We start from the raw sequence: 25,480 nt of genomic DNA, 5'->3' as shown, positions 1-25,480 counted from the left end.
GCAAAGGGCAATAACTTTTCAAAAATTGCTGGATTTGTGGAGACTGTAACCAAAATCGAACTTTACTTGTGTTTCATAATCATATACCAGTGTAACAAAATTACAATAACATTTTATTTTGAACATTTTTATTAATTGCACACAATAATAACTAATCTTTCAGTTGTAACTGAATTGCAAGTAGAGCTATGATGTAATTTAATTCTGAAAAAGGATAAAAAAAATCTATGTAAACAATATATAACCTACTGATCAGCTATTTATCACTGTTTTTTTATTAATAAATTTAATTAAAGCACTAAAATTTATAAGCTTGGGCCAATATGACCACTATCTTAACGCCAATAAGACCGACTTCAGACCAGTAGCTAAACCAATATAAAATTCTAATACAACTCAATCTTAATTGTTTCCAAAATCAACAAAAATGCTGCTCAAGTCACCATTACATACTGTACAAGCACTTAAGAAAAGGTTTTACAGTTAAAGAATTAATTTTATTATAAATGACTTGGCAGCAATTTCCAACATACATAAAAGCATTGTAAAAGATCTATATTGTAGTAAAGAATAGTTCACAAACTTGCAAAAAAAATGCTGAACATGACAACAATAATTAATATGTACAACCACACAAGTAATAAAAAGTATTTCAAACAATTTGCAGACCTTTGCTTTGTATGGAGATTCAAATACATGGAATGTATAAAATTATAATCAATTGGTCAAACATTTTATCATATTGCTCATATTAGCATACATGTCTACATCTAGCATCAAAACATGGATTTACTGATAAATCAGTCAGAAGCTAGACTGTGCAAGCTAAACATGAGGGAAGTATTTCAAGAAAATTCCATTTTTATTCTGAAAAACCAGAGGGATAAATGGAAAACTTGGAACATCAATATGCACCAAACCATAACAAATATGGTATATGAACAAATCTAGATTTTCATTTTAACACTTTTTCAAATCCCTCTGATGGTTCAAGAACACAACACAATAATAATAGCATTGACAATGAACAACAAAATATGAAATCAAAGGCATGAAAAGATATCCAATTCTCAATGCCCACAAATATTATGTTTGCAGACGGCATGACACTGTGTTTAAGAGATTGCTTTTTTGCATATTTTCATAAAATTATTTTTTTATTTAAAATATTTTTTGTACCGGTAAATCTGTCATTTGCATGCCGGATTAATTAAAGTAGAATGACTTTTCAACAGCATTACTTATATGTATATTCAGTAAAACAATGCTTACTGAAGCACCGATGGATCAAGCACCAGGACCGACACAAGCAATTTATTTTGCCCCTTGTCTTTTCCTTTTAATTATGTATTATATATTTGTACTGATTTAAACCACAGATAACTGGAGATTATTGCTCATCCCCTTTCAACTTCCAGCCATCAGTTTTCTACTGTAACTACAACTTTATGTTGTACAATATTAAAGCCCTGCTCCCGTCCTACCTTTTAACCTTGAATTGTCACTGAAAAAGCATGGAAATCCTGACTATGAACAGTGACGCCTGTCAAAATAGGGTCTATTTCATATAAAATTCTATATGAAATACCTGTGGTTTTGCGTGCTAAAGTGTTGCACGTGGCCGTTAACTGTTACCTATTGTAATCATGGATTGCATACACACAAAAGAATTTGAATACCTGCGGAGCAGGGCTTTAAGCAAACACATTACTGAAGACTACATCAAAAGCTTTGACATTGAAACAAACATCTACATGTGTATAATTCAAAACACGTAACCCTTATCATGCGTGACACGATTGATTCTGGCTTTGCGACCTGCGCAGATCTTAGTCAGCCTGCACATCCGTGCAGTCTGATCATGATCGGCATTGTTCGCCATTCAGTATCTTTTTGGTATGCACCCCTTTTAACAGTTAATGGTACTGTCCAAATTGAAAAGATGAACAAGTCCATTTTAGAAATTTAGTAGTGTAAAGGTTAGATATGAAGTTTTAAACTGTGTATTTATAAAGCTTTTTTTTCACGAGCATGTCATTCAGTGGCATACAGTCAAACCTATGCCGAACATCACCTCCCCATAAAGACCAATGATATAAAACCTCCCTATAAACTCACTGTTTAAGTAGTGTAATCAACCTGTGTATAGAGGTCTACCTCACAACAAACACCATGCTAGTACTTCTCATTTCCCAAAGCATCTGAAATTTAGACTAAACCTCAAGATACTAGAAATATTCAATTTACCAATAACTTTGTCTATAGTAGTTAAACCAGTATTAAGTTGCCAGTCAAGGAAATGAGACAATGTAGCTACATAAGTCAACAAGGCTGCTTAAGTTGGGTGAAAATTGGAACAAGCATAAATTTAGCAAAGCTAGCTGAATGGCTGCTCAACACAGGTAATCACAAAGACATGTTTAACCTGTTTACTAAACAGCACTTACATTGCTAAGCCGTGTGTAGCTGAAGAAGATTGTATCAAAATATGCGTAAAATGAACAATGAAAGAGCATAAAGAAAACAAAATGCACTTTCAAAATCAAAATCTCAAAATTCAAACAAGGAATATTGTCTCTTGAGTTGCTAGCACTTAATGGATTTTAAGTTATTTGGTATGGTTTTATCAAAACTTCCCAGACTTTGCTTCCAACTCACATAGAATATTTTTATTAAGTTTGCAATTTTTGCCTGAAATTTAAATGTTTGCCCAAATAGTTCTTGTTGACAAAAAAATTAATTTCAATTTTTCAAAACTGGTGTAAAATCCTGTCAAAATTCTCTGAAATTGCAATAAATTATTTCATAATAAAAAAAATATTTAAACTATTTATTTATCTCAACCATTAAAGCATGTGATCATACATGTATGATATTACCGGGTATTATCATCAAAGTACGTGTCAAAAAAATATATCACTATATAAAAATTGCACACAAAATACAACAATATTCAAACTGTACCTAAACATAAAATTAAGTTAATGCTCTCATGTCACGATAGTAAATGTGATTTTCTCTAGAATCTAACTCCAGAAAATTAAGTGAGTAAACACTTCCGCAAAAAAATATATAATTATACAGGAACAAAACATTTAACTTGGCCTCTGCTATAAATTCCTGAAGCCGTAAAATGGCCTTGTCACTTAAGAAAGTTAAATGTATGTATACAAGTTGAAAGAGTGGCATAATTTACCTATACAGTGAATTCCGATCAGATTACCACAGTGAATAAATGTGTGAAGTTTCAATCCATTTACCTTAAGTTACTGGTTACTGAGACAAAAACTTAATTTTTCATAAATTATGTGAAAAAAATCCCAGCCTTAACATTTTTACTAAAAAATTTGTGAGAAATAAAATGCTATTATGGACTAAACATAATAAACCTTGTAATGCCTGCTTGTAACAGACTTTTAAAATAATGCTCGTGTTTGTATGATAATGAAAGGGGTGGAGCCTATTAATTGTAATAATTGCTTTTTAGTTCAACTGTTCAAACACTTCTAAATAAGCTATTGTAGTCACCCACTTGTCAGCAAAGTCGTCCTTGATTTGTAAGATTTTGCCTCTGAACCACTTGCGAGAATGGACTGAAGCTTCACACACTTATTCACTGTGTCGATCTAACATGCACTGTACAGGTTCCATAAACCTGTTTTGTATTTTTTTTTCCGAAGTTATGCCATTTTTTTAACTTCCTAGAAATGTTACAGTGATCATTTAATAAAACTGTGATTTCATTATGACTCTAGTAAATCCTTGATCTTACATAATTATTATGACAAGATTTCGAATATATTGTATTACATGGCTATTATGAAAATGTGTGTCTACTAAATTAGCATTATATCATACACCATGACAAGGTTTTATCCAATAGGAATACCCATCTTCTTGTAAGCTGCAGTCAGATATTGTTCAGCCATTAACTTGGCCTCTTTTTCAAAATCATCACTGGCTGACTGTGACTCAAATTCTTCTGGCTCTGTTTTAATAGACTGGTTCTCTGTATCTTGCACATCAGAAATATTCCCTTTATCATGAAAATTCACTGACTGGTTATCATTATAAATTTTACGTTGACTGGTTATCGGTTGTTTACTATCATTTTCTGTGTCATCGGAATGTCCTTCGGAAACAGTCCCATTTGTATATGATGGTGAGGAAAATAATTCTGATGACGAATATGTGGATGATACTGGTAATGCTGATGAAGGCATACCTTGAAGCTGCGGAAACAAATTTAACCCTACTCCTTGCCCACCCGGTATAAAACCAGGCATTTGTGGCCATGCTGGATTTGAACTCAATCCTCCCTGAAACCCTGCATTCCTTCCCACTATATTTGGACTATGCACACCTATGTGTGGAATTTGAGATGAACCATCAGACAAACTTCCTGCAGTTTCTTGGTCCACATCAACATGATAAGCTGGATGTAGCAACTTGCTGTATTTTGAAATCCATCCAGACAATGTTCCAATTGGAATACCGAAAACTCTCGCTGTTGGCCTGATTCCCACAAGCTTTGAACATTTTACAAACTCTATTTTCTCATCTGTAGTTATATTCTTAAATTTCACCTGTTTGGCAATTTCAATCTTTTGCAACAAAGTTGGAAAGCGATCTTTAAAAAGCAACTTCACAGCTGTGACTTCAGACTTTTGATTATTATCCATTAGAGCACCTGGTGTCATTGGAACCTTTTCGATTTCTTTGTCAGGAGATAAATATGATACAAGCAGATCATTTTTATTAGACATATCTAGACTAGGATCAGTGAGTCCAAGACTTGACTGATATTTTGTGTTCCATCCAGATAATGTACCTGTTGCCAAACCCATTATTTTTGCAACACGTCTCACCCCTATGCGTTTTGCGTATCTAACAACTTCTAGCTTTTCACTAGGTTTTAATGTTTTGTACTTGTCAGCCCTACATTCTATTACGCGATCAAACAATGAACGAAAGAAATTATCACCCTCCAACTGAGAATCTTTAATCATTTCTTTTATATCTTCAAAACATTTTTCAGCATCTGGTTTCTGCCAGGTCTCAGCGATCATTTTATCAAGTTCGTCTTTCTGTTCCACACTACAGTCCAGATCACTTTCTGTAGCACTAGCTTCTACTGATTCCTCATTGTCCTTCAGATCTCCTTCAACATTTTCTATTTTAGCATCAACAGGTAAAATATACATTGTGTTATCTTTCTGAATAGTTTTGTATGAATCTGTATCAAGTGCCACTGTTTCTGAGTTTCTTCGTTTCTTAATGCGATCTGAATTTTGCTCCGACTTCCTTCTCTTTACACTTTTTTCATTCTGTGCTTTCACTTCTGTGGTTTCACCTTTTTCAATATTATCTTTTGTTTTATTACTATTATTTGGTTTAGAATCATCTGGTGACTCGGTCTCGACTTTATATGGAAACTGCCTCATCCAGCCCGACACTGTTCCTAACGCAACCCCTAAACAACGTGACATTTCTCTTACACCAACCAACTTTGCATATCTGGATACTTCAAACTTATCTTGTTTCGACATTCCCTTAAATTTATTCTCCCTTTCACTTTTCACTTTCCGGCATAGAGCTTCAAATTTTTCATTTCCAGACATGCAATTTTTCCTCTTTACCCCAGAATCTTCATCTGCGTTACTGAAATCTAATTTTGTCCACATGGAAACTGCTGACTTGGAAACATTATAATATGTTGCTGCCTGGCTTACTCCATGTGCGCTAGCATAAGCTGAAATTTCACGTTTTTCTGCGATACTTATTTTACGGTACCTATTACACCTAATTTCACGTAATTGACGAATGACCTCTAGATTTTCTGGACCATTTTCATCTAAAGCAAATCCACCAGGAGAAGAACTACCTTGCAGCATTCCTGGGGTCAGACTTGATATCAAATTTAAATCGGGAGAAAAACCATAATAAAATGGATTAGAACTCAACGATGTGAAGTGATTTATATTGCCTCTATCTGGTGTATTCTGCAATGAACATACAGCATTTTCTGTAGTTTCACCTTCATTTTCTTTTATAGAACTTTTACAACTCTCATCCAAACTTTCAGATGATCTGTCAAGGTCATTGTATCTTGTATTTTCATTTACTTCACTAACATATTCATTACTTTGTTTGTTTTCTATTATTTCGCTTTCATCCTTCTGTATTTTTTGGAATTCATTTTCTTTCATGTAACTGAATTTTTTTTCTGTACCATCATTGCTGTTACTCACAATTCCAACAGTTTCAGTTTCTTCATTTTCATTATCATGAACTGAAGTCTTTTCATTTATATTTGGAAACTGATCAATTCTTCGTGGTTTACATTGTTTTCTGGATTTCTCAGATTTTTTCTGTTCCACTTCTTCATATGGAGTTACTTCATGGTTTTCTTTCACAATACCTTCATCAACAGCTTCCTGAACATTGCCAGGAGCTTCTTTCAGTTTTAACAAGTTTCTTTCAATTACCTCATTACTTTCACTATATTGAATAACTTCTGCACTGCCATCACTTCCATTTGCTATGGATGTTTCAATTTTCTTTACTCTCTTTGGGACATACTGCTTCCTTGACTTCTTTACAATGGACTTTTCAACCATTTCTTTCTTAGCGTCTTCTTTGTCATTAATTCTTATATCATTATTATCTGACCTATCCTCAAGTGCAAATTCGATTTCAGCTTCTTTGAAGTTTATGTCAGTCATTTTCTTTTCATCTAGACCTGTGTCTGTCTCTTTATAGTTATTTTCTTTTTCTTTGTCTATGCCAAACACTGCAGATATTTTGTTTCCAGACTTATCTCTGGTGATTTTATTGTCTATAACAAAATCTTGAGATCCATTTTCAGTGTCAGATCCTTCAGAGTGTAAAACTGATTTTAAAATATCACATTGTTGAGATTCGCTTAATTTCAATACTGGTGAGTTTTCAAATTTTGAAATAGAATTATCAGATCTTGGTTTCTTAATCTGTTTTACAGATTCAAAGTTATCAACATATGTAACTGTGTCCTTATCATTTTGATATAGACAATGTGAAGAACTTTGGGAGCTACTATCATAATAATTTTCTGAACTCTTCCATCCAAATTCTTGAGAATTTTCTGTGCTAGATTTATCATAATCTTCCGTTTCCATACCATTTGCAGTTTTGTTTTCAGCACTTGTTTCTGGAACATATGCATTATTGCTCGCATTTAAACTTTGGAAACTTGATAAAATAAAAGGGTTATTACTACTGTTGGAATCAGATTCATCATACATTTGAATACGAGGTTCTGCTGTATCTCTGAAGTCTTCATTTGTCAACACATATTCATATTCTCCATGACCATGATCCAGATCTTTCTCAGTTGTGGCATGGTTCTGTCTGACACGATTAACATCAAAGTCTGCAGCTTCTGCATTTCTATCTGCAATACTTTTATCATACTCCACATCTTTACAATTCCCATTTTCAATTTCGTTTTCGGTAAACCCATCTACTTCATCAATGTCAGTTAAACCTTCATGATGTTCAGATTTTGAAAAACTGGCCATAGTAGATCCATTATTTGGATATTTACTGGAAGATAAACAGTTCTGGCTGTCTAAGTGTGTATAAGATCCTTTATCTGTAGACAAGGTATGTTGTTTTACTGGTGATGTTTCACAGCTGCTAGTTCCACCCCCTAATCGTCGGTTCATTACTTTACTCATCAAATCATTATCATTAAACTTATCCATTTTCAAAATGTCTTTATCTGGGAAAACAGTTCTAGATTTTTTTGTTTCTGTGCTTCTGGAAGTCTCCACTAGGCAAAATTAATCAAGGTAATTATCACATGGCATTTCAAACCTGCGACAACTCAATATCTAGAGTTTTATCACAATGCAGATTTACCTCAGTTATTTTTCAGATCACATAGGAGAATTTTCAGATCAAGAATGAGATTCATTTATAAAGGTAAACCTTCTATATTATATATTTCAAGGATTTTATGCGAATATACATGTACCTTCTGTGTATGAAGCAAGGTTCAGCTCTATGAACCCATTTATATACAACATTTGTCTACTACTCAAAACTTCTAATCTTATCTTTTTCATCTATCTGCGCAATGTTTATCATTCTTATCAATGTAATTTCAACTGTCCTCTCCCATTATGCGAACTTGTATTTCCATCTTGAGGATTTATCCTTTTCTTTGCTCCAAATGTCAATAATTCTGTTCCTGAGGCAGTTAAAGGGGGACAACTTCAATCCAAGTACTGTAACTCTTGTTGTATTCACTCAGATCATACCTTCCGTTCTGTGTAAAGAAAGATAACAGCATTAATTAACTAGTATTATGGTAAAAACTGATTATTCACAATCAAATTAAATAATTGTGCTAACCTATTCCAGTTTACATGCTAAAACAAATACACATTGTGTATAAGATATATACACATGTACAATGTAATATTGTAATGCAGTACTGGTGATCCAAAAGCATTGTGTCCTCTTAGGTCTAAAAGGCATTCATTTTGCATGGTCTTAGGTTGTAAGTGCAAATATTAATAGTAAGAGTAAATAGCCCTATTTTCGGTAATTCAAGGGTCAGAATACCAAAGTGCCTGGGCTGATTTTAGCTACTTATCGAACTTGGCCCAGGCCTTATGGTCAAACACATTTTGTTCAAGTTTGGTGAAGATCGGATGAGAACTGTTCAACTAACAGCGGGGGCAGGAGTAAAAAGGCCAATTTTTGTAAATTTAAGGGCCATAATTCCGAAGTGCCTGGGCTAATTTGGCTAGTTATTTAACTTGGCCAAGGACTTATGGTTAAACACATTTTGTTTAAGCCTGGTGAAGATTGGATGGGAAATGTTCGACTTAAGGCACGGACAAGAGTAGAAAGGCCGATCTCTGGTAATTCAAGGGCCATAATTCTGAAGTGCCTGGGCTGATTTGGCTAGTTATCAAACTTGGCCGGGGTCTTATAGTCAAACATATTTTGTTCAAGTTCAGTGAAGTTCGGATGAGAAATGTTCGCCTTAAGAGTGAGGACAAGATTTGTGACAGACAGACACACAGAGACAAATACGCAGACAGGAGTAAATCAATATGTCTCCCGCACCACTGTGTGGTGGGAGACATAATTCTTAGATAAAAGGGGCCTTAATTCACAAAATATTTATGCCAGAGTTATGGACCTTGTGTCATATGATCAGGACAATGTTGTGCAAGAACTATTTTAAGTTTGAATCAATTTCATTGAATAATAACAAAGATACAGTGGAAGTGCGCAAACATTAATCTGAAATTCTAAGTAAAAATGGGGCATAATTCATGAAATATTGGTGCAAAGTTATGGCCCTTGTGTCATATGATGTGACTGATGATATGGTTTAACTATTTTAAGTTTGAATAAAATCTGTTTGGTAAAAACAGTAATAGAGTAATATAGCATCAAGACTTTAACACACAAGTTTACGTAAAAAGGGGGCATAATTCATGAAATAATGGTGCCAGAGTTATTACATAGCCCTTTAGTAAAATGTGGATGCTGATGAGGAACAATTATTTTAAAATCCCTTCTGCAATAGGATCTATGTAGTGAAAATACATCAAAATTAACCTAAAATTCTAAGTAAAAAGGGGGCATAATTCATGAAAAATTGGTACCAGAGTTATGGACCTTGTGTCATATGATGTGAGTGATGATGTGGAATAACTATTTCAAGTTTGAATTAAATCCATTAATAGATAATTGAGATAGTGTGGAAGTGCACAAAAACTCTAACCTGAAATTCTAAGTATAAAGGGGGATAATTCATGAAATATTGCTGCAAGAGTTATGGCCCATATGATGTGGGTTTGAAACAAATCCATCCAGTAATTACAGAGATAAAGAGAAAAAAGACGAAGTGCATCAAAACTTTAACAAAGGTGTGGACGCGAAAGGACGCAGATGCCAATGCCAGGGCGAGTAGGATAGCTCTCATATACTTCATATAATAGAGCTACTTCATATAATAGAGCTAAAACTTAGAACATTGACAGGCAAAATAGTTCTCCTCAAATTAAAGCCAGTAGATCCACTTGTATCTAAACGCAACACATTCAATCTTGTTAGTATCATGGCTTGGTCAACAGTGAAATCTTTGGAGGTCAGTAACAAAGAAAATATTTAAAGCTTTAAAAGTTTGATGACTTTATATTTGTAACTGCAAACACCAATTTGAAAGAGTATCGTAAATATAACAAAAAGTTCTGACATTTGAAATAATTAACTGAAAATTGATTGGAAACACTTGTATGCCTTATGCCCTAAAGCATATTTACCTCTTTGCCATGCTTTTAGTATCTAACTAGCAGCCATTGTAACTCTCAGTTGCCAACACTGTTTAATATGGTCCATTCAAAACTGAAAAAGAAGACAAATTATTTTACATCTATATCTATTGAATGTATACTCCCTTTCTCAAACTTTATATTCCATTCAGTTTTAATACTGTGGAACCTTAACCCTTAGCCTGCTGCAGGCGAATTTAACAGCCTTTGCAAACAGCTTGGAACCAGATCAGACGCCGATTCAATCGGCGTCTGATCAGGTTCCAAGCTGTTTGCTACTCTGACAATATTTCTTCCAATTTTGGAGCAAATTGAATGAACTTTACAATTTTAGCAGACGACATTTCCAGCAGACAACAATTTATCTAGCATGCTAAAGGTTAAAGTATGTTCCATAAGGCTTCAAATTTTATGTTAACCTTTAGCCTGTTGGCCGCAAGACTTAGTGATTCTGCCTTTGCGACAGCTAGTGCAGACCATGCAAGATCAGCATGCACGTCCATGCAGTCTGATCATGGTCTGCACTTATCGCAATTCAGTCAGTATCTTTTTGGTAAGCATCCCTTTTAACAGTTAATGGCACTGTCCAAATTGCAAGATGGACAAGTTCTTTATAGAAATTTAGCAGGGTAAAGGTTAAAAACAAATAAAACAACTTATAATCTACATAGGCGGCAGCCATAATTTTAAACAAAGGCATTAAGAGCCTTTAAACACCTAATTTTCCCATACTGAAGCCTTCATTTCATATCCGTAGTATCATTTAAATGTGTATCTTTAAATCAAAAAGTTCATGCATAAAACAATGATATTTTCACTTTTACTCATTTTCTATTTTACTCATGACCCAATCTGAACATAAAGCATAATGTATAGTATTTCTGTGAAAACATATTGAATTCTCCTTAAAGGGGCATGGCATCAGCCAGACACAATACCATTCTCTTTAAAGGGGCATGGTTCCAGGCAGACATCACAATACCATTGTCCTTAAAGGGGCATGATTTTAGACAGAGATCCAGACTCTCTTCTCTACATTGATTCTCCACTAAACATGCAAATTAGTGAAAATCCAGTCCCACGTGTGCATTTGCTAATACAACTGTAACAATGTATGTTTAAACTTTTATACATGTCAAACTACTGTACAGTAAGTAGAATCATATCAAATTATAATGTGTTTGACACATTTGAGCGAACTACAACTTCATAATGAGCTTCATATGGACGATTTTGCCTTGTCCCCCGCTCGGATGCATACATTTGTGCTGAAATAATGTCACTTTACTCTTGTGTATGACAAGCAATAAGCTCAATTTTCCTACCTATTTGTTTCAAAAATTGAGTGGAAAGACATTTTACCTGTATAAAAAGGCTTTTGCATAAAGTGTGGCTGCTAAACTTTTGTCCCTTGAAAATCGGATAGATATGTTACCAAACTTTGGAGAAGCCAGAGAACCACATGCATGCACATGATATGCTTTAATATTATGTTTTAAAAACCATAAGTTGTTATGTTTCTCCATGTAATAATCAAACTTTTACCATGCAGTTGCAAAAGCAATGATATTGTCTAACAGGCAACATTATGTGAATAATCATTTAAATCGGAATAGATACGTTACTACTCTTTCCAACCAAGTATCATTTACCATTACAAGTCCATTAGAAATATTGATACACATTAAACATTCACACATTTTCCACGTGACTGAAGGTCTTTTTTGTAAATGTGACAACAAAAATGGATCTATAAATTAATTTTTCTTTTTTGCACAATAGATACGTTACCAATAGATACGTTACCGATTTTTATTGATCCAGTCTTTGGTTGACTTTTTCACGTGTTTTAATAATGTTGTGTGATTATTTTTCTGTCACAGCACGAGAGGGAAGCTACATATTGTTTTGAAATCCATTTTTATGATTATTTTACTTAAAACTTGGATATTGAACTGATACGAACCTGGATAACATGGTAAGTATAATTTTTCTAAAGCTTTGTATACAATAATGAAAAAAAAGAAAATTGTATTTACCTGGTAATATTATGATATAAATATATGTATATATTCGAACTTGGTTACCATGATTTACAGTCAAATAAAAAAAACTGTGCCAATGTCACTATTGGTAACGTATCTATCATTTATTGTAAAGTATCTGTTTCATATTAAGTAGTGTGTTTTACTACAGGATACGACTAGATATTCTTTTATATGTTTGTATAGATTATAAAACTTTAACAGTAGATAAATTTCTAATATCAGTTATATCTTTGATTCAGAAACAGGGACGTGTTAGGGGCAATAATTAGAAAATACATAACCATTCTATGCGTCATAATGTTATAATTTGCAAATAAAAAAAATAAACCAAATCTAATTTCAAAAATTTTCATAAAAATGGCGAACTCTGAGTCGAAATGCATTGGCCTTGCCATGAGAAAAAGAAACAATTAAACGTCACAAATCTACATCAACTAATGGTTTATAGGAGAAGTCATGAAATGTGAAATTTGCCTCATTTCTTTAGCTGATATGGTCATCAAACATGATGTGAAGTATAAGTAGCAAAAACTTGCTGACGACTTGTGGGTTACATTAACTAACGTCATTTGTAATATAGCATCTCTACATTTATTGGCAGATCACAAAGGACCATGCACTTGAATTAATTGGAGCTAAGTTAAAATCTATGCGACAATAGATACGTTACCACCACTTGAAACATTAAACTTAAAAGTATGTGTCCGTTTTTTAATCTAAAACTACTTTTAAACACTTACATTGAATATTCTTATAGTGTTAGCAAGTAAATTTGTTTTCATTGTTCATGGTTTTAATATTTCACATCTTTCTAAAAGAATATTATTATTTGAATAGATACGTTACCATTTTAATGACCTTTGATTACAAATAGTGATTTGAAGATATGTTAACAATTTTGTTCAGGCTAAATTATGTCAGCATCAAGACATTAAATGTTGGTTGTATTATTGTATCTTACAGCTTTCATTTGTATATATTAAAACAGCAAAGAAGGCACTGATTAATTTGAAAACTAAATCTTAAACATTGTTTGGTATACAAAGATAAACTGAAAATATTTCTTCGAAAATGTACACAAGTTCGTCGATTTAGCAATTCCTTAAGCAGAATAGTTGTGTGAATGTAAATCACAAGCTAAATAAGACATGCATACGCTCATGTTATAAAACAGGTGCTTTTAGTTAAACAATAGATTAGTAACATATCTATTTAAAATGAAATAAGTATTTAGGATGACCTGATTTCAGCCTAAATTTCGACTTTGTCTAAGAAAGCTAAGAAAATGTAGTGTTCATTCACTGTTATTCAAACATTAAACCTCAAAATAATGTACTTAAAAGTTATTTTGGCCAAAGTTCATTTTTGAGTTTTCTGACATTTTAATTTACATGTTTAGTGGAGAATCAATGTCTAACTGATAGCAAGCAAACCTTTAACCTGAAAATATATTTATAAAAAATCACTTTTTAAAAGTTCGTGGCATCATCTACATGCATGGGTTCAGTAGCCTTATTCATTTGGGTTACTGAAATGTCATGAATATTATTATTCTGGTATTTTATAGATGTCACAGTCCTAATTTAACTTCCTACACTATTTATGAATTTATTTATGTTCACCTGTCACATAGTGACAAGGTGAGCTTTTGTGATCACGCTTCGTCCGTCGTCAGTCTATGCGTGCGTCCATCCGTCTGAAAGGTGCAGAATTAGCTATTTTGACCTTGTCTGCACAATAGCAGCTTCATTTATGTTTTGATTTTAACAAGACTTGCACACTACTTGTATCACCATAATATCGCGATTCCATTTTATACGCCGTCTCAAAGGGACATTTATGTTATCGCCTCGGTGTCCGTCTGTATGTCTGTTGGTTAGCAATTTCCCTTCCGCTCTGTAACTCCTGAACCCCTTGAAGGATTTCAAAGAAACCTGACACAAATGTTCACCTCATCGAATCAATGTACAGAGCGCACGTTTCGGATGGCTCACTTCAAGGTCAAGGTCATCCTTGGAGGTCATATGACTTTGTTTTGTGTGTATATTGCTCTGCATTTGCGTTGCATTGCAGTGCTCTTGTTTTTATTTGGCAGATCCTTCTTTTGTTCGCTTACAATAATTTTTATCTGTACCTTGTAAGATTTTTTTTTCTTTTTGGTTAAATTTCTTCCCTTTGTTGTTCCTGTCCTTTGGACTTTATCAGTCAAAATTTGGACTTAATTATTTTTTCTGAGGATTTTTCAGTTTCTTCCCTTTGTTGTTCCTGTCCTTTGGGCTTCATCAGTCAAAATTTTGCATGATACTCAGGTGAGCAATATAGGGCCATCATGGCCCTCTTGTTTACTATTAGGGATTGAAGATGTTGTGCAAGAAAACGATTCTTTCACTGGCTGTAGATGCAGATGGGAATATCCGGCTCTCGGGTAACTGTTTATGCCGAAACTCGGCAGGAGCCTTGTTACTGCTTAAACCGTTACCCTTGAGACTGGAAATTTCCATCTGCACCTACGACCAGTGAAAGTATTTTATAATATTGTCCCTCAACGTGATGAAATGTGTGGTAAAGTCTATGTTGTTTTTTCATGTTAACGTCATTTCCTTTTGAATTGTCCTTTTTAGGGCCGTAATACGTTTATGTTTTGCCACGGAACGCACGTATATATAAAAAGGTTGCGCGATAATCTCTCTGTTAATATACGTTTTCTCTCTTGTTAAAACATCCCCCAAAAAGTGACAATAACAGCAGTTTTATGCTAGAATCTATTTAAATGTCTTTCAAATCTTTGTCATTTGTAAAATTATGTTACATTGTTATACAATATAATGTGTGCTATTTGCAAAATAAATAGAAATGATAATAAAAGGCTATAACTCTTGCACCAATATTTCATTAATTATCCCCCTTTATCTAAAATTTTAGTCTGATGTTTTAGTGTTGTTTAACTCTATCTCAGTTATTATGTCTCCACCCCCCTCCCTCTAGGGGAGACATATGATATTGTTTTTGTCCTGTCCGTCAGTCCGTCCGTACAACACTCTTCATTTCTGATCAATAACTGGAGAACCATTTGACCTAGAGCCTTCAAACTTAATAGGGTGGTAGGGCTGCTTGAGCAGACGACCCCTATTGCTTTTTTGGTTACTTAATCAAAGGTCAAGGTCACAGGGGTCTGAACATTGAAAACCATTTCCGATCAATAAGGTGATTGTACAGGCAGAGTACCGGTAGATGACTCCTAATGATTTTGGGGTCACTGTGTTAACGGTCAAAGTCACAGGGGTCAAAGGTTAACTGGGTCTGTTTAATGTCCGGTGCATAACTTTGCCATTCACCAGGGGATTTTCAAATTACTTTAAGTTAATAGCATAATTGTTTCCCATAATGAGACTACGTGTCAAGCTCAAGACCCAGAACCCTAGCTCAAGGGTCAAGGTCACACTTGGAAGTCAAAATTAACATTGTCTGTTTATTGTCCAGTCCAAAATTCTGCCATTCATCAAGGGATGTCAAAATTACTTACAGCAAAAATGCTCATTTAGATACATTTACAACAGAAAATGTTTTCCAGTGCATTTTTCCACTGATTGAGGAATTGTGTTGAGCAATTAACAATTTGGGGAAAATGAGTCGCGAAATGCCAAGGTCTGGAATTGTTGAAAAATGGATATTTTTCATTAAAATGTTACATTTAAGAAAAGATTGGTCATAAATGAATTATTGCCTTATGTTTCAAATATTAAAAAGAGTTTCGTAGGTACATACTTCGCTGAATTTTTTTATATATATATTTGAAGAAAAAGAGAATCATTGTACTATCTGCCATCTGGAATGTGACTGAATAGACCCCAAAAATGGACTTTAAAAATAAAACTCTCTGAAAACAACAACAACAACAGTTTCTGATTAATAATTAGTTTAGTCCATTTTTGGATTAACAACATTTATGATCTACAATAATTTTTGTCGTTCAAAGTTGTCTCCCTTTCTTTTTCAAAAGTTGTCAATATTTTTATCCAAAATAATATCAACTATTGAAGATACTTTCAACTTTGGTCAATAAACTATCTTATTCTTAATAACTACGTGCTGTTTTGACAGGACAGTTAAACATCTGGTTCCATTCTTAACATTTTACAGAAGAAACTATATTCTTTTCAAGATATGCAAAAAAACAGCATTTCATGTATCATTTCGAAAAGTGTATTACACACCCTTGGATGGTTATACATGCATTAATTTACAACAGAATTGCTCACTATGAGTATTTCTTCTACCTTTTTAGTGAAAATGATACTGAAAATTCTGCCTTTAACCAAATTGCCAGCAGTAAGTAACATAGATTAAAATGTCAGAAAAAAAAATATTTTCAAATTATTCAAGGGGAGATAACTCTTGATTTTGTAGATATATTTGAAAAAAAGTAACATCATTGTGTTTGTATTGAAAATACCTTTCCAATGATATATAACACTTAATGTTTTAAAATATTTTAATTTTTGGCCTGTGATTGCTACCTACAGTACAACAGCTAGGATACATATTAATATTGTAATTAATATGGTAATGTGATGTCATGCCCCTTTAACAATAGACTCAAAATTTATAAATGGTCATTTTAATGTATCTGCTTGCTTACATTAGATGTATAAACCATCCGACTTAAAAAAAATGTTCAATTAAATTAAACAATAACAATTTGTATTCCAATCCCTTGGTGCACCTCCCGCATAAAATTATGCGAACACACTAGCGAACGGACATGTTTAACTGGAAAACATTTGGACAAATTGTGTCTCAGTCCCTCACAAGGACAACAAAATAACGTAATACAACGTAGAACAAAGTGTGTACAAGTTTCAAATGACAAAATTACTGTCTCGCTGCCAATAATTTCATTCGTACGCACGCACAAACACTGGCTGTGTGACAATGCGACATACGGACAAAAGATCTCGGAACTGAAGCAATATTTCTCCTGAACTAGACAATTTAGAGTAAAATAAGTGCACACGGTTATAAACTGAGAATCGTGCCGCGTGTTTACATGTATATTTAGAAGGTTTTGTTTACAAACAAATCAGAAAATGTGGAAATTACAACTTACCGGTGTGGCGTGAAATGAGGTCAAGCCACTGTACGATATGCAACGACAATTTTGATTGGTCGGCGTTTCGTAGAGGCGAGGCACTCCTAGGGGTTTTCTGACGTAAAAAACTACAGTATCGTTCATTCAGGAGTACTGTATGGTAAAATGGAATATTTTATTGGTATTACTGAATTGCCTCATAAAACGTTTTCAAGAAATACAATATTCTAATACTTTAACTTTCTTTTATGTTCTGAATTTATTTAGCGGTGTGAAAATCTGGCTTAAGTTAATTTTTAGATAGTAGCCTCTAATTAAGCCGAAAAATAATTATAATTTAGCGCTCGAGTAGGCCTAATAATAATTATAAAAATATCTTTACTTAAAAATTAGGCCGAATAATAATTATAATTTAGCGCTCGAGTAACATCAACAAGATCACCAGTTACATGACAGACTCATTCATACATTTTACGACAGACCCTCGTATTTAAAAAAAAACAAAAAAAAACACACACACACACACACACACACACACACAAAAACAACAAAAAAACAACATAACATAGATAAGGCGTTCTAACACGACCCAATAATATTATTAAAGATCTATGTGATGAAAAGAATAATAGATATTAATTTAAAACAGAACAAATCCATCACTATTTCTGTAACTTGATTATCCAAAGAAGTCGGTCCATATATCTTAATTGAGGTTTCTGTAGAATAAAGCAATAAGCAACCATAGTGCATGTAATAGGAATGCAATATACATGCATAATAAAACATTTATTTAGTATCAAAGTTCAGATAGTATCATTATTTTGATCAGCCACGTTACATTAATTTATTGTAGACCTGTATACAGTGAAAAAAATCTCGATTTTTAGCTCAAATGATCACAGAGTACCTAGGATACAGTATCCATGGGTCCATGAGCCATATACACTTAAATATATAACAATTATTATGTTTTCTAATGACTCATTGTCACAGGGGCAAAAAAAATTCAAAATGACTGGCATTTTTTTTCCCGTAGTTAACATGTCAAAGGTCGACTTCACCAAGGTCTTTGAGGTGAAATAAAGTCAAATATCAAAAGAAACATATACGTACTGTCCAATTTTAAAGCTCTCGTCAAATGTCAGCTAATATTATTCCACGTATGAAACACCAACTACATTAAGGCTGTTAATGGGGTGGCCATCCCGCGTGAATTTTTGGTATTGTACACCCGGGGAAAATCACTCGATTCGGATACATTTTTGCTTACAATTTCCTTATTACTTGACCGACTTAAAAATCAAGATCGTGACGCGTCGAAGACAAGAATATGGATGCTTTCCTCACAACGATTTTGATACTTTTCCCAAACGTATATCACCCAACTGTTGTTTTTTTTTCACGGACTATAATGTATGGGTAAGGTACCCCGTGGCGCTAGAATTCGGTCGGAGCGTTTGAAGACAGTAGATTGATTAGAATGGCAAGCTTCTTGTGCCGAGGAAAGCACTCGTTCTTGTGTCTTCAACGCTTTTTATGTTACCAAAATTCATCAAGTAACAGGGGAATTACAAAAAAATATGTTACAGGTATCGAGAGATTTTCCCCGTGACACCAATAAGTCACGTTGTTTGGCCATCTTTGATCACGTGTCAGTCGTTATCCGTGTACACCAAGATTATTAGAGCAACATGTCAAAGATCAACTACTCCCAGGCCATTCTTCATTTATGTCAACCCAGGTCATAAGCTACATCAGAGGTCAACTACACTCAGGCAATTGAAATCAAGTGTCTGCCCTTACCTGTGTAAACCCAGATCATTACAGCTACATCTTAAAAAACTAACCAATTGTAAGCCACTGAGACCACGTGTCTAACGCCAACTTAACCCATATCTTCGAATGTCAGTAACACTCAGGCCATTAATGCTACCCAGGTATAGTCAGATACCAAACACCAACTACACATAGGTAAAGTCACATAACCAAACGCCAATTACACCCAGGAAAAGTCAGATACCAAACACCAAATACACCCAGGTAAAGTCACATACCCCAAAAAACTATACCCAGGTAATGTCACGTGTAAAACACCAACTACACCCAGGTAAAGTCACAAACCAAACATCAACTACACCCAGGTAAAGTTACGTACCAAACACAACATATACTCAGGTTAAGTCACATGTGAAACACGAACTACACCCAGGTAAAGTCACATGTCTCAAACACGAACTACACCCAGGTAAACTCGCATACCAAACACAAACTACACCTAGGTAAAGTCACATGTGAAACACAAACTATACCCAGGTAAGATCACATGCTAAACAACAGCTATACTCGGGTAAAGTCACATGTTAAACACCAACTATACCCAGGTAAGGTCACATGTCAAGTACCAACTACACCCAGGTAAAGTCACTGGTCAAAATCCACTCCTGCCAGGTAAAGTCACATGTCAGACACCAACTACACCCAGGTAAAGTCACATGTCTAACAACAACCATACTCAGGTAAAGTCACTGGTCAAAAACGAACTACTACCAGGTAAAGTCACATGTCAGACACCAACTACACCCAGGTAAAGTCACATGTCAAACACCAACTTTATCCAGGTAAAGTAGCGTGTCAAACACCAACTACAACCAGGTAAAGTCACATGTCAAACACTAACTACACCCAGGTAAAGTCACATGTCAAACAACAACCATACTCAGGTAAAGTCACATATAAAACAACAATTATACTCAGGTAATGTCACATGTCAAAATCCAATTACATCCAGGTAAAGTAACATGCCAAACACTAACTACAATCAGGTAAAGTCACAAGTCAAAATCCAACTACAACCAGGTAAAGTAACATGTCAAACACCAACTACAACCAGATGAAGTCACAAGTCAGAATTCAACTACAACCAGGTAAAGTCACATGTCAAACACAAACTACATACCAAGGTAAAGTCACACGACAAACAAAAACTATACTTGCGTTAAGTCACACAAACAAAATAACAACAATAAAGTCACATTTCAAACACCAACTACAACTGGATAAAGTCACAAGTCAAAATCCAACTACAGCCAGGTAAAGTAACATATCAAACGCCAACTACATACATGTTACTAGTAAGTCACATGTTAAACACCAACTACAACAAGGTAAAGTCACATGTCAAACAACAACTTTACTCAGGTAAAGTCACTTATCAAAATCCAACTACTACCAGGTAAAGTAACATGTCAAACACCAACTACACCCAGGTAAAATCACATGTCAAACAACAACCATGCTCAGGTAAAGTCACATATAAAACAACAACTATACTCGGGTAAAGTCACATGTCAAACACAAACTACAACCAGGTAGTCACAAGTCAAAATCCAATTACAACCAGGTAGAGTAACAAATCAAACACAAACTACAACCAGGTAAAGTCACATGTCAGAATCCAACTACAACCAGGTAAAGTCACATGTCAAACACCAACTACATTCCCAGGTAAAGTCACATGTCAAACAACAACTACACCCAGGTAAAGTCACGACAAACAACAACTATACTCGTGTAAAGTCATATAAACAAAATAACAACTATAAAGTCAAATGTCAAACACCAACTACATACCCAGGTAAAGTCACATGTCAAACAACAACTACACCCAGGTAAAGTCACGACAAACAACAACTATACTCGTGTAAAGTCATATAAACAAAATAACAACTATAAAGTGAAATGTCAAACACCAACTACATACCCAGGTCAAGTCACATGTCAAACAACAACTACACCCAGGTAAAGTCACGACAAACAACAACTATACTCGTGTAAAGTCATATAAACAAAATAACAACTATAAAGTCAAATGTCAAACACCAACTACATACCCAGGTAAAGTCACATGTCAAACAACAACTACACCCAGGTAAAGTCACGACAAACAACAACTATACTTGTGTAAAGTCATATAAACAAAATAACAACTATAAAGTCAAATGTCAAACACAAACTACAACCAGGTAAAGTCACAAGTCAAAATCCAGTTACATGCTAAAGTCACATGTGAAACACAAACTACACCCAGGTAAAGTCACATGTCTCAAACACGAACTACACTCAGGTAAACTCGCATACCAAACATAAACTACACCTAGGTAAAGTCACATGTGAAACACCAACTATACCCAGGTAAGATCACATGCTAAACAACAGCTATACTATACTCAGGTAAAGTCACATGTTAAACACCAACTATACCCAGCTAAGGTCACATGTCAAGTACCAACTACACCCAGGTAAAGTCACTGGTCAAAATCCAACTCCTGCCAGGTAAAGTCACATGTCAGACACCAACTACACCCAGGTAAAGTCACATGTCTAACAACAACCATACTCAGGTAAAGTCACTGGTCAAAATCGAACTACTACCAGGTAAAGTCACATGTCAGACACCAACTACACCCAGGTAAAGTCACATGTCAAACACCTACTTTATCCAGGTAAAGTAGCATGTCAAACACCAACTACAACCAGGTAAAGTAACATGTCAAACACTAACTACACCCAGGTAAAGTCACATGTCAAACAACAACCATACTCAGGTAAAGTCACATATAAAACAACAATTATACTCAGGTAATGTCACATGTCAAAATCCAATTACATCCAGGTAAAGTAACATGCCAAACACTAACTACAATCAGGTAAAGTCACAAGTCAAAATCCAACTACAACCAGGTAAAGTAAGGTGTCAAACACCAACTACAACCAGATAAAGTCACAAGTCAGAATTCAACTACAACCAGGTAAAGTCACATGTCAAACACAAACTACATAGCCAGGTAAAGTCACACAAACAAAATAACAACAATAAAGTCACATTTCAAACACCAACTACAACTGGATAAAGTCACAAGTCAAAATCCAACTACAACCAGGTAAAGTAACATATCAAACACCAACTACATACATGTTACTAGTAAGTCACATGTTAAACACCAACTACAACAAGGTAAAGTCACATTTCAAACAACAACTTTACTCAGGTAAAGTCACTTATCAAAATCCAAGGTAAAGTAACATGTCAAACACCAACTACACCCAGGTAAAATCACATGTCAAACAACAACCATTCTCAGGTAAAATCACATATAAAACAACAACTATACTCGGGTAAAGTCACATGTCAAACACCAACTACAACCAGGTAGTCACAAGTCAAAATCCAACTACAACCAGGTGAAGTAACAAATCAAACACCAACTACAACCAGGTAAAGTCACATGTCAGAATCCAACTACAACCAGGTAAAGTCACATGTCAAACACCAACTACATTCCCAGGTAAAGTCACATGTCAAACAACAACTACACCCAGGTAAAGTCACGACAAACAACAACTATACTCGTGTAAAGTCATATTAACAAAATAACAACTATAAAGTCAAATGTCAAACACCAACTACAACCAGGTAAAGTCACAAGTCAAAATCCAGCTACAACCAGGTAAAGTAGCATGTCAAACACCAACTACACACAGGTTACTAGTAAGTCACATGTCAAACACCAACTACACCCAGGTAAAGTCACAACTATACTCAGGTAAAGTCACTTGTCAAAATCCAACTACTACCAGGTTAAGTCACATGTCAAACACCATCTACATCCAGGTAAAGTCACTTGTCAAAATCCAACTACATCCAGGTAAGATCACATGTCAAGCACCAACTACAACCTGGTAAAGTCACAAGTCAAACACCAACTACACCCTGGTAAAGTCACAAGTCAAACACCAACTACACCCAGGTTAAGTGAAATGTCAAAATCTAACTATACCCAGGTTAAGTCACATGTGAAATACCAACTACACCCAGGTTAAGTCACATGTCAAACACCAACTACAACAAGGTAAAGTCACATGTAAAACACCAACTACACCCAGGTTAAGTCACATGTCAAACAACAACTACACCCAGGTTAAGTCGCATGTCAAACACCAACTACAGCCAGGTAAAGTCACATGTCAAACACCAACTACACCCAGGTTAAGTCACATGTCAAACACCAACTACAACCTGGTAAAGTCACATGTCAAACACCAACTACACCCAGTTAGGGTCAAGTCACATGTCATCAACTACACCGGTAAGGGTCATATGGCGACTTTCAAGCTTTAATGGTGGAGGAAGAACCCAGGATCCCCTCTGTGCATTATTTCTTCACGAGCGGGCACCTGGGTAGAACCACCAACCTTCTGTAAGCCAGCTGGATGGCTTTCTCACATGAAGAATTCAATGTCGCGAGTGAGGCACCAACCCACATCGATGAGGGGCAACTGATTTGAAGTCAGCCACCTTAACCACTCAGCTACGGAGGCCCCACTAAACACAAGTAAGGTCAAATGTCAAACATGAAGGAACACCCGGGTAAGGTCACATGCCAAACAACAACTACACCCAAGTAAAGTCACATATCAAACAACAACTATACTCAGGTAGTCATATATTGAAAACCAACTACAACCAGGTAAAGTCACATGTAAAACACCAACTACACCAAGGTTAAGTCACATGTCAAACACCAACTATACCAAGGTAAGGTCACATATCCAACACAAACTACACCTAGGTAAGGTCACATGTCAAACACAAACTACACTGGGGTAAGGTCACATGTCAAACACAAACTACACCCAGGTAAGGTCACATGTCAAACACAAACTAGAGTTGTCACAGGAGTGACGAATTATATCCCCACAATATGGCCTTGTCACAGAACTAAGCCATTGAATGTCAAAGCTGAACTTGCTTGACCTTTGACTTCTGACCTCAAAATCAATAGAGGTCTTCTGCTGGTCATGATCAACCTCCCTATGAAGTTTCATGATCCTCGGCCCAAGCGTTCTCAAGTTATTGTCCGGAAAAGGTTTAAATGTTCTGGGTCACTGTGACCATTGACCTTTGGAACTCAAAAGCAATAAGGGTCATCTGCTGGTCATGACCAACCTCCCTATTAAGTTTCTAGATCCTAGTCCCAAGCGTTTTCAAGTTATTATCCAAAAACTGTTCAACTGTTTCGTATTATTGTGACCTTGACCTTTGACCTACTAACCTCAAAGTCGAACTTGACCTGTATTTTATCATGTTACACCTGTGTACAACAATTTATGATCCTAGACACAAGCGTTCTCAAGTTATCATCCAGAAACCGTTTAACTGTTCCTTGTCACTGTAACCTTGACCTTTGACCTACTGACCTCAAAGTCCAACTTGACCTGTATTTCATGATGTTACACCAGTGTACAATAATTTATGATCCTAGGCCCAAGCATTCTCAAGTTATCATCTGGAAACCGTTTAACTGTTCCGAGTCATTGTGACCTTGAACTTTGACATACTTCCCTCAAAGTACATGTACAATTTGACCTGTATTTTCTGATGTTACACCTGTGTACCAAAATTTATGATCCTAGGCCCAAGTGTTCTCAAGTTATCATGCAGAAACCGTTTAATTCAGTTCAGGGTCACTGTGACATTTGACCTACTGACCCCAAAGTCGAACATGACCTGTATTTTCTGATGTTACACCTGTGTACCAAAATTCATGATCCTAGGCCTTAGCATTCTCAAGTTACCATCTTGAAACCGTTTAACTGTTCAGAGTCACTGTGACCTTGACCTTTGACCTACTGACCCCAAAGTTGAAGCTGACCTGTATTTTCTGATGTTACACCTGTGTACCAAAAATCATTTAAAATCGGTCAAGCCTTTCATGAGTTATCATCCGGAAACCATGAAAACCAAAGGACCGACCGACAACTCCTATATACCCTCAACTTCATTTTGTGGGGGTATAGCTACACCCAGGTAAGGTCACACTACAAACACAAACTACTCTCAGGTAAGGTCACACCTCAAACACAAACTACACCCAGGTAAGGTCACATGTCAATCATCAAGTACACCAAGGTAAGGTCACATTATAAAAGCAACACAAGCTAAA

At 35.2% G+C, this 25,480-nt stretch overlaps 1 protein-coding gene across 1 annotated transcript; it reads right to left on the bottom strand.

Moving 5' to 3' along the window:
* Positions 1-257: 257 nt before the first annotated feature.
* Positions 258-17,533, bottom strand: LOC123541776 (uncharacterized). Its single transcript, XM_045327369.2, has 3 exons — positions 17,493-17,533; positions 10,329-10,410; positions 258-8,311 (listed from the first exon to the last, which is right to left on the bottom strand). The coding sequence occupies exon 3, from the start codon at positions 7,743-7,745 to the stop codon at positions 3,873-3,875; it is 3,873 nt and encodes a 1,290-aa protein (XP_045183304.2). The 5' UTR covers positions 7,746-8,311; positions 10,329-10,410; positions 17,493-17,533; the 3' UTR covers positions 258-3,872.
* Positions 17,534-25,480: the final 7,947 nt, after the last annotated feature.

The sequence above is a fragment of the Mercenaria mercenaria genome, chromosome 19, assembly GCF_021730395.1.
Source record: "Mercenaria mercenaria strain notata chromosome 19, MADL_Memer_1, whole genome shotgun sequence".
In the NCBI taxonomy this organism is placed as follows: domain Eukaryota; kingdom Metazoa; phylum Mollusca; class Bivalvia; order Venerida; family Veneridae; genus Mercenaria; species Mercenaria mercenaria.
This window is presented reverse-complemented; position numbering and strand designations above follow the sequence as displayed.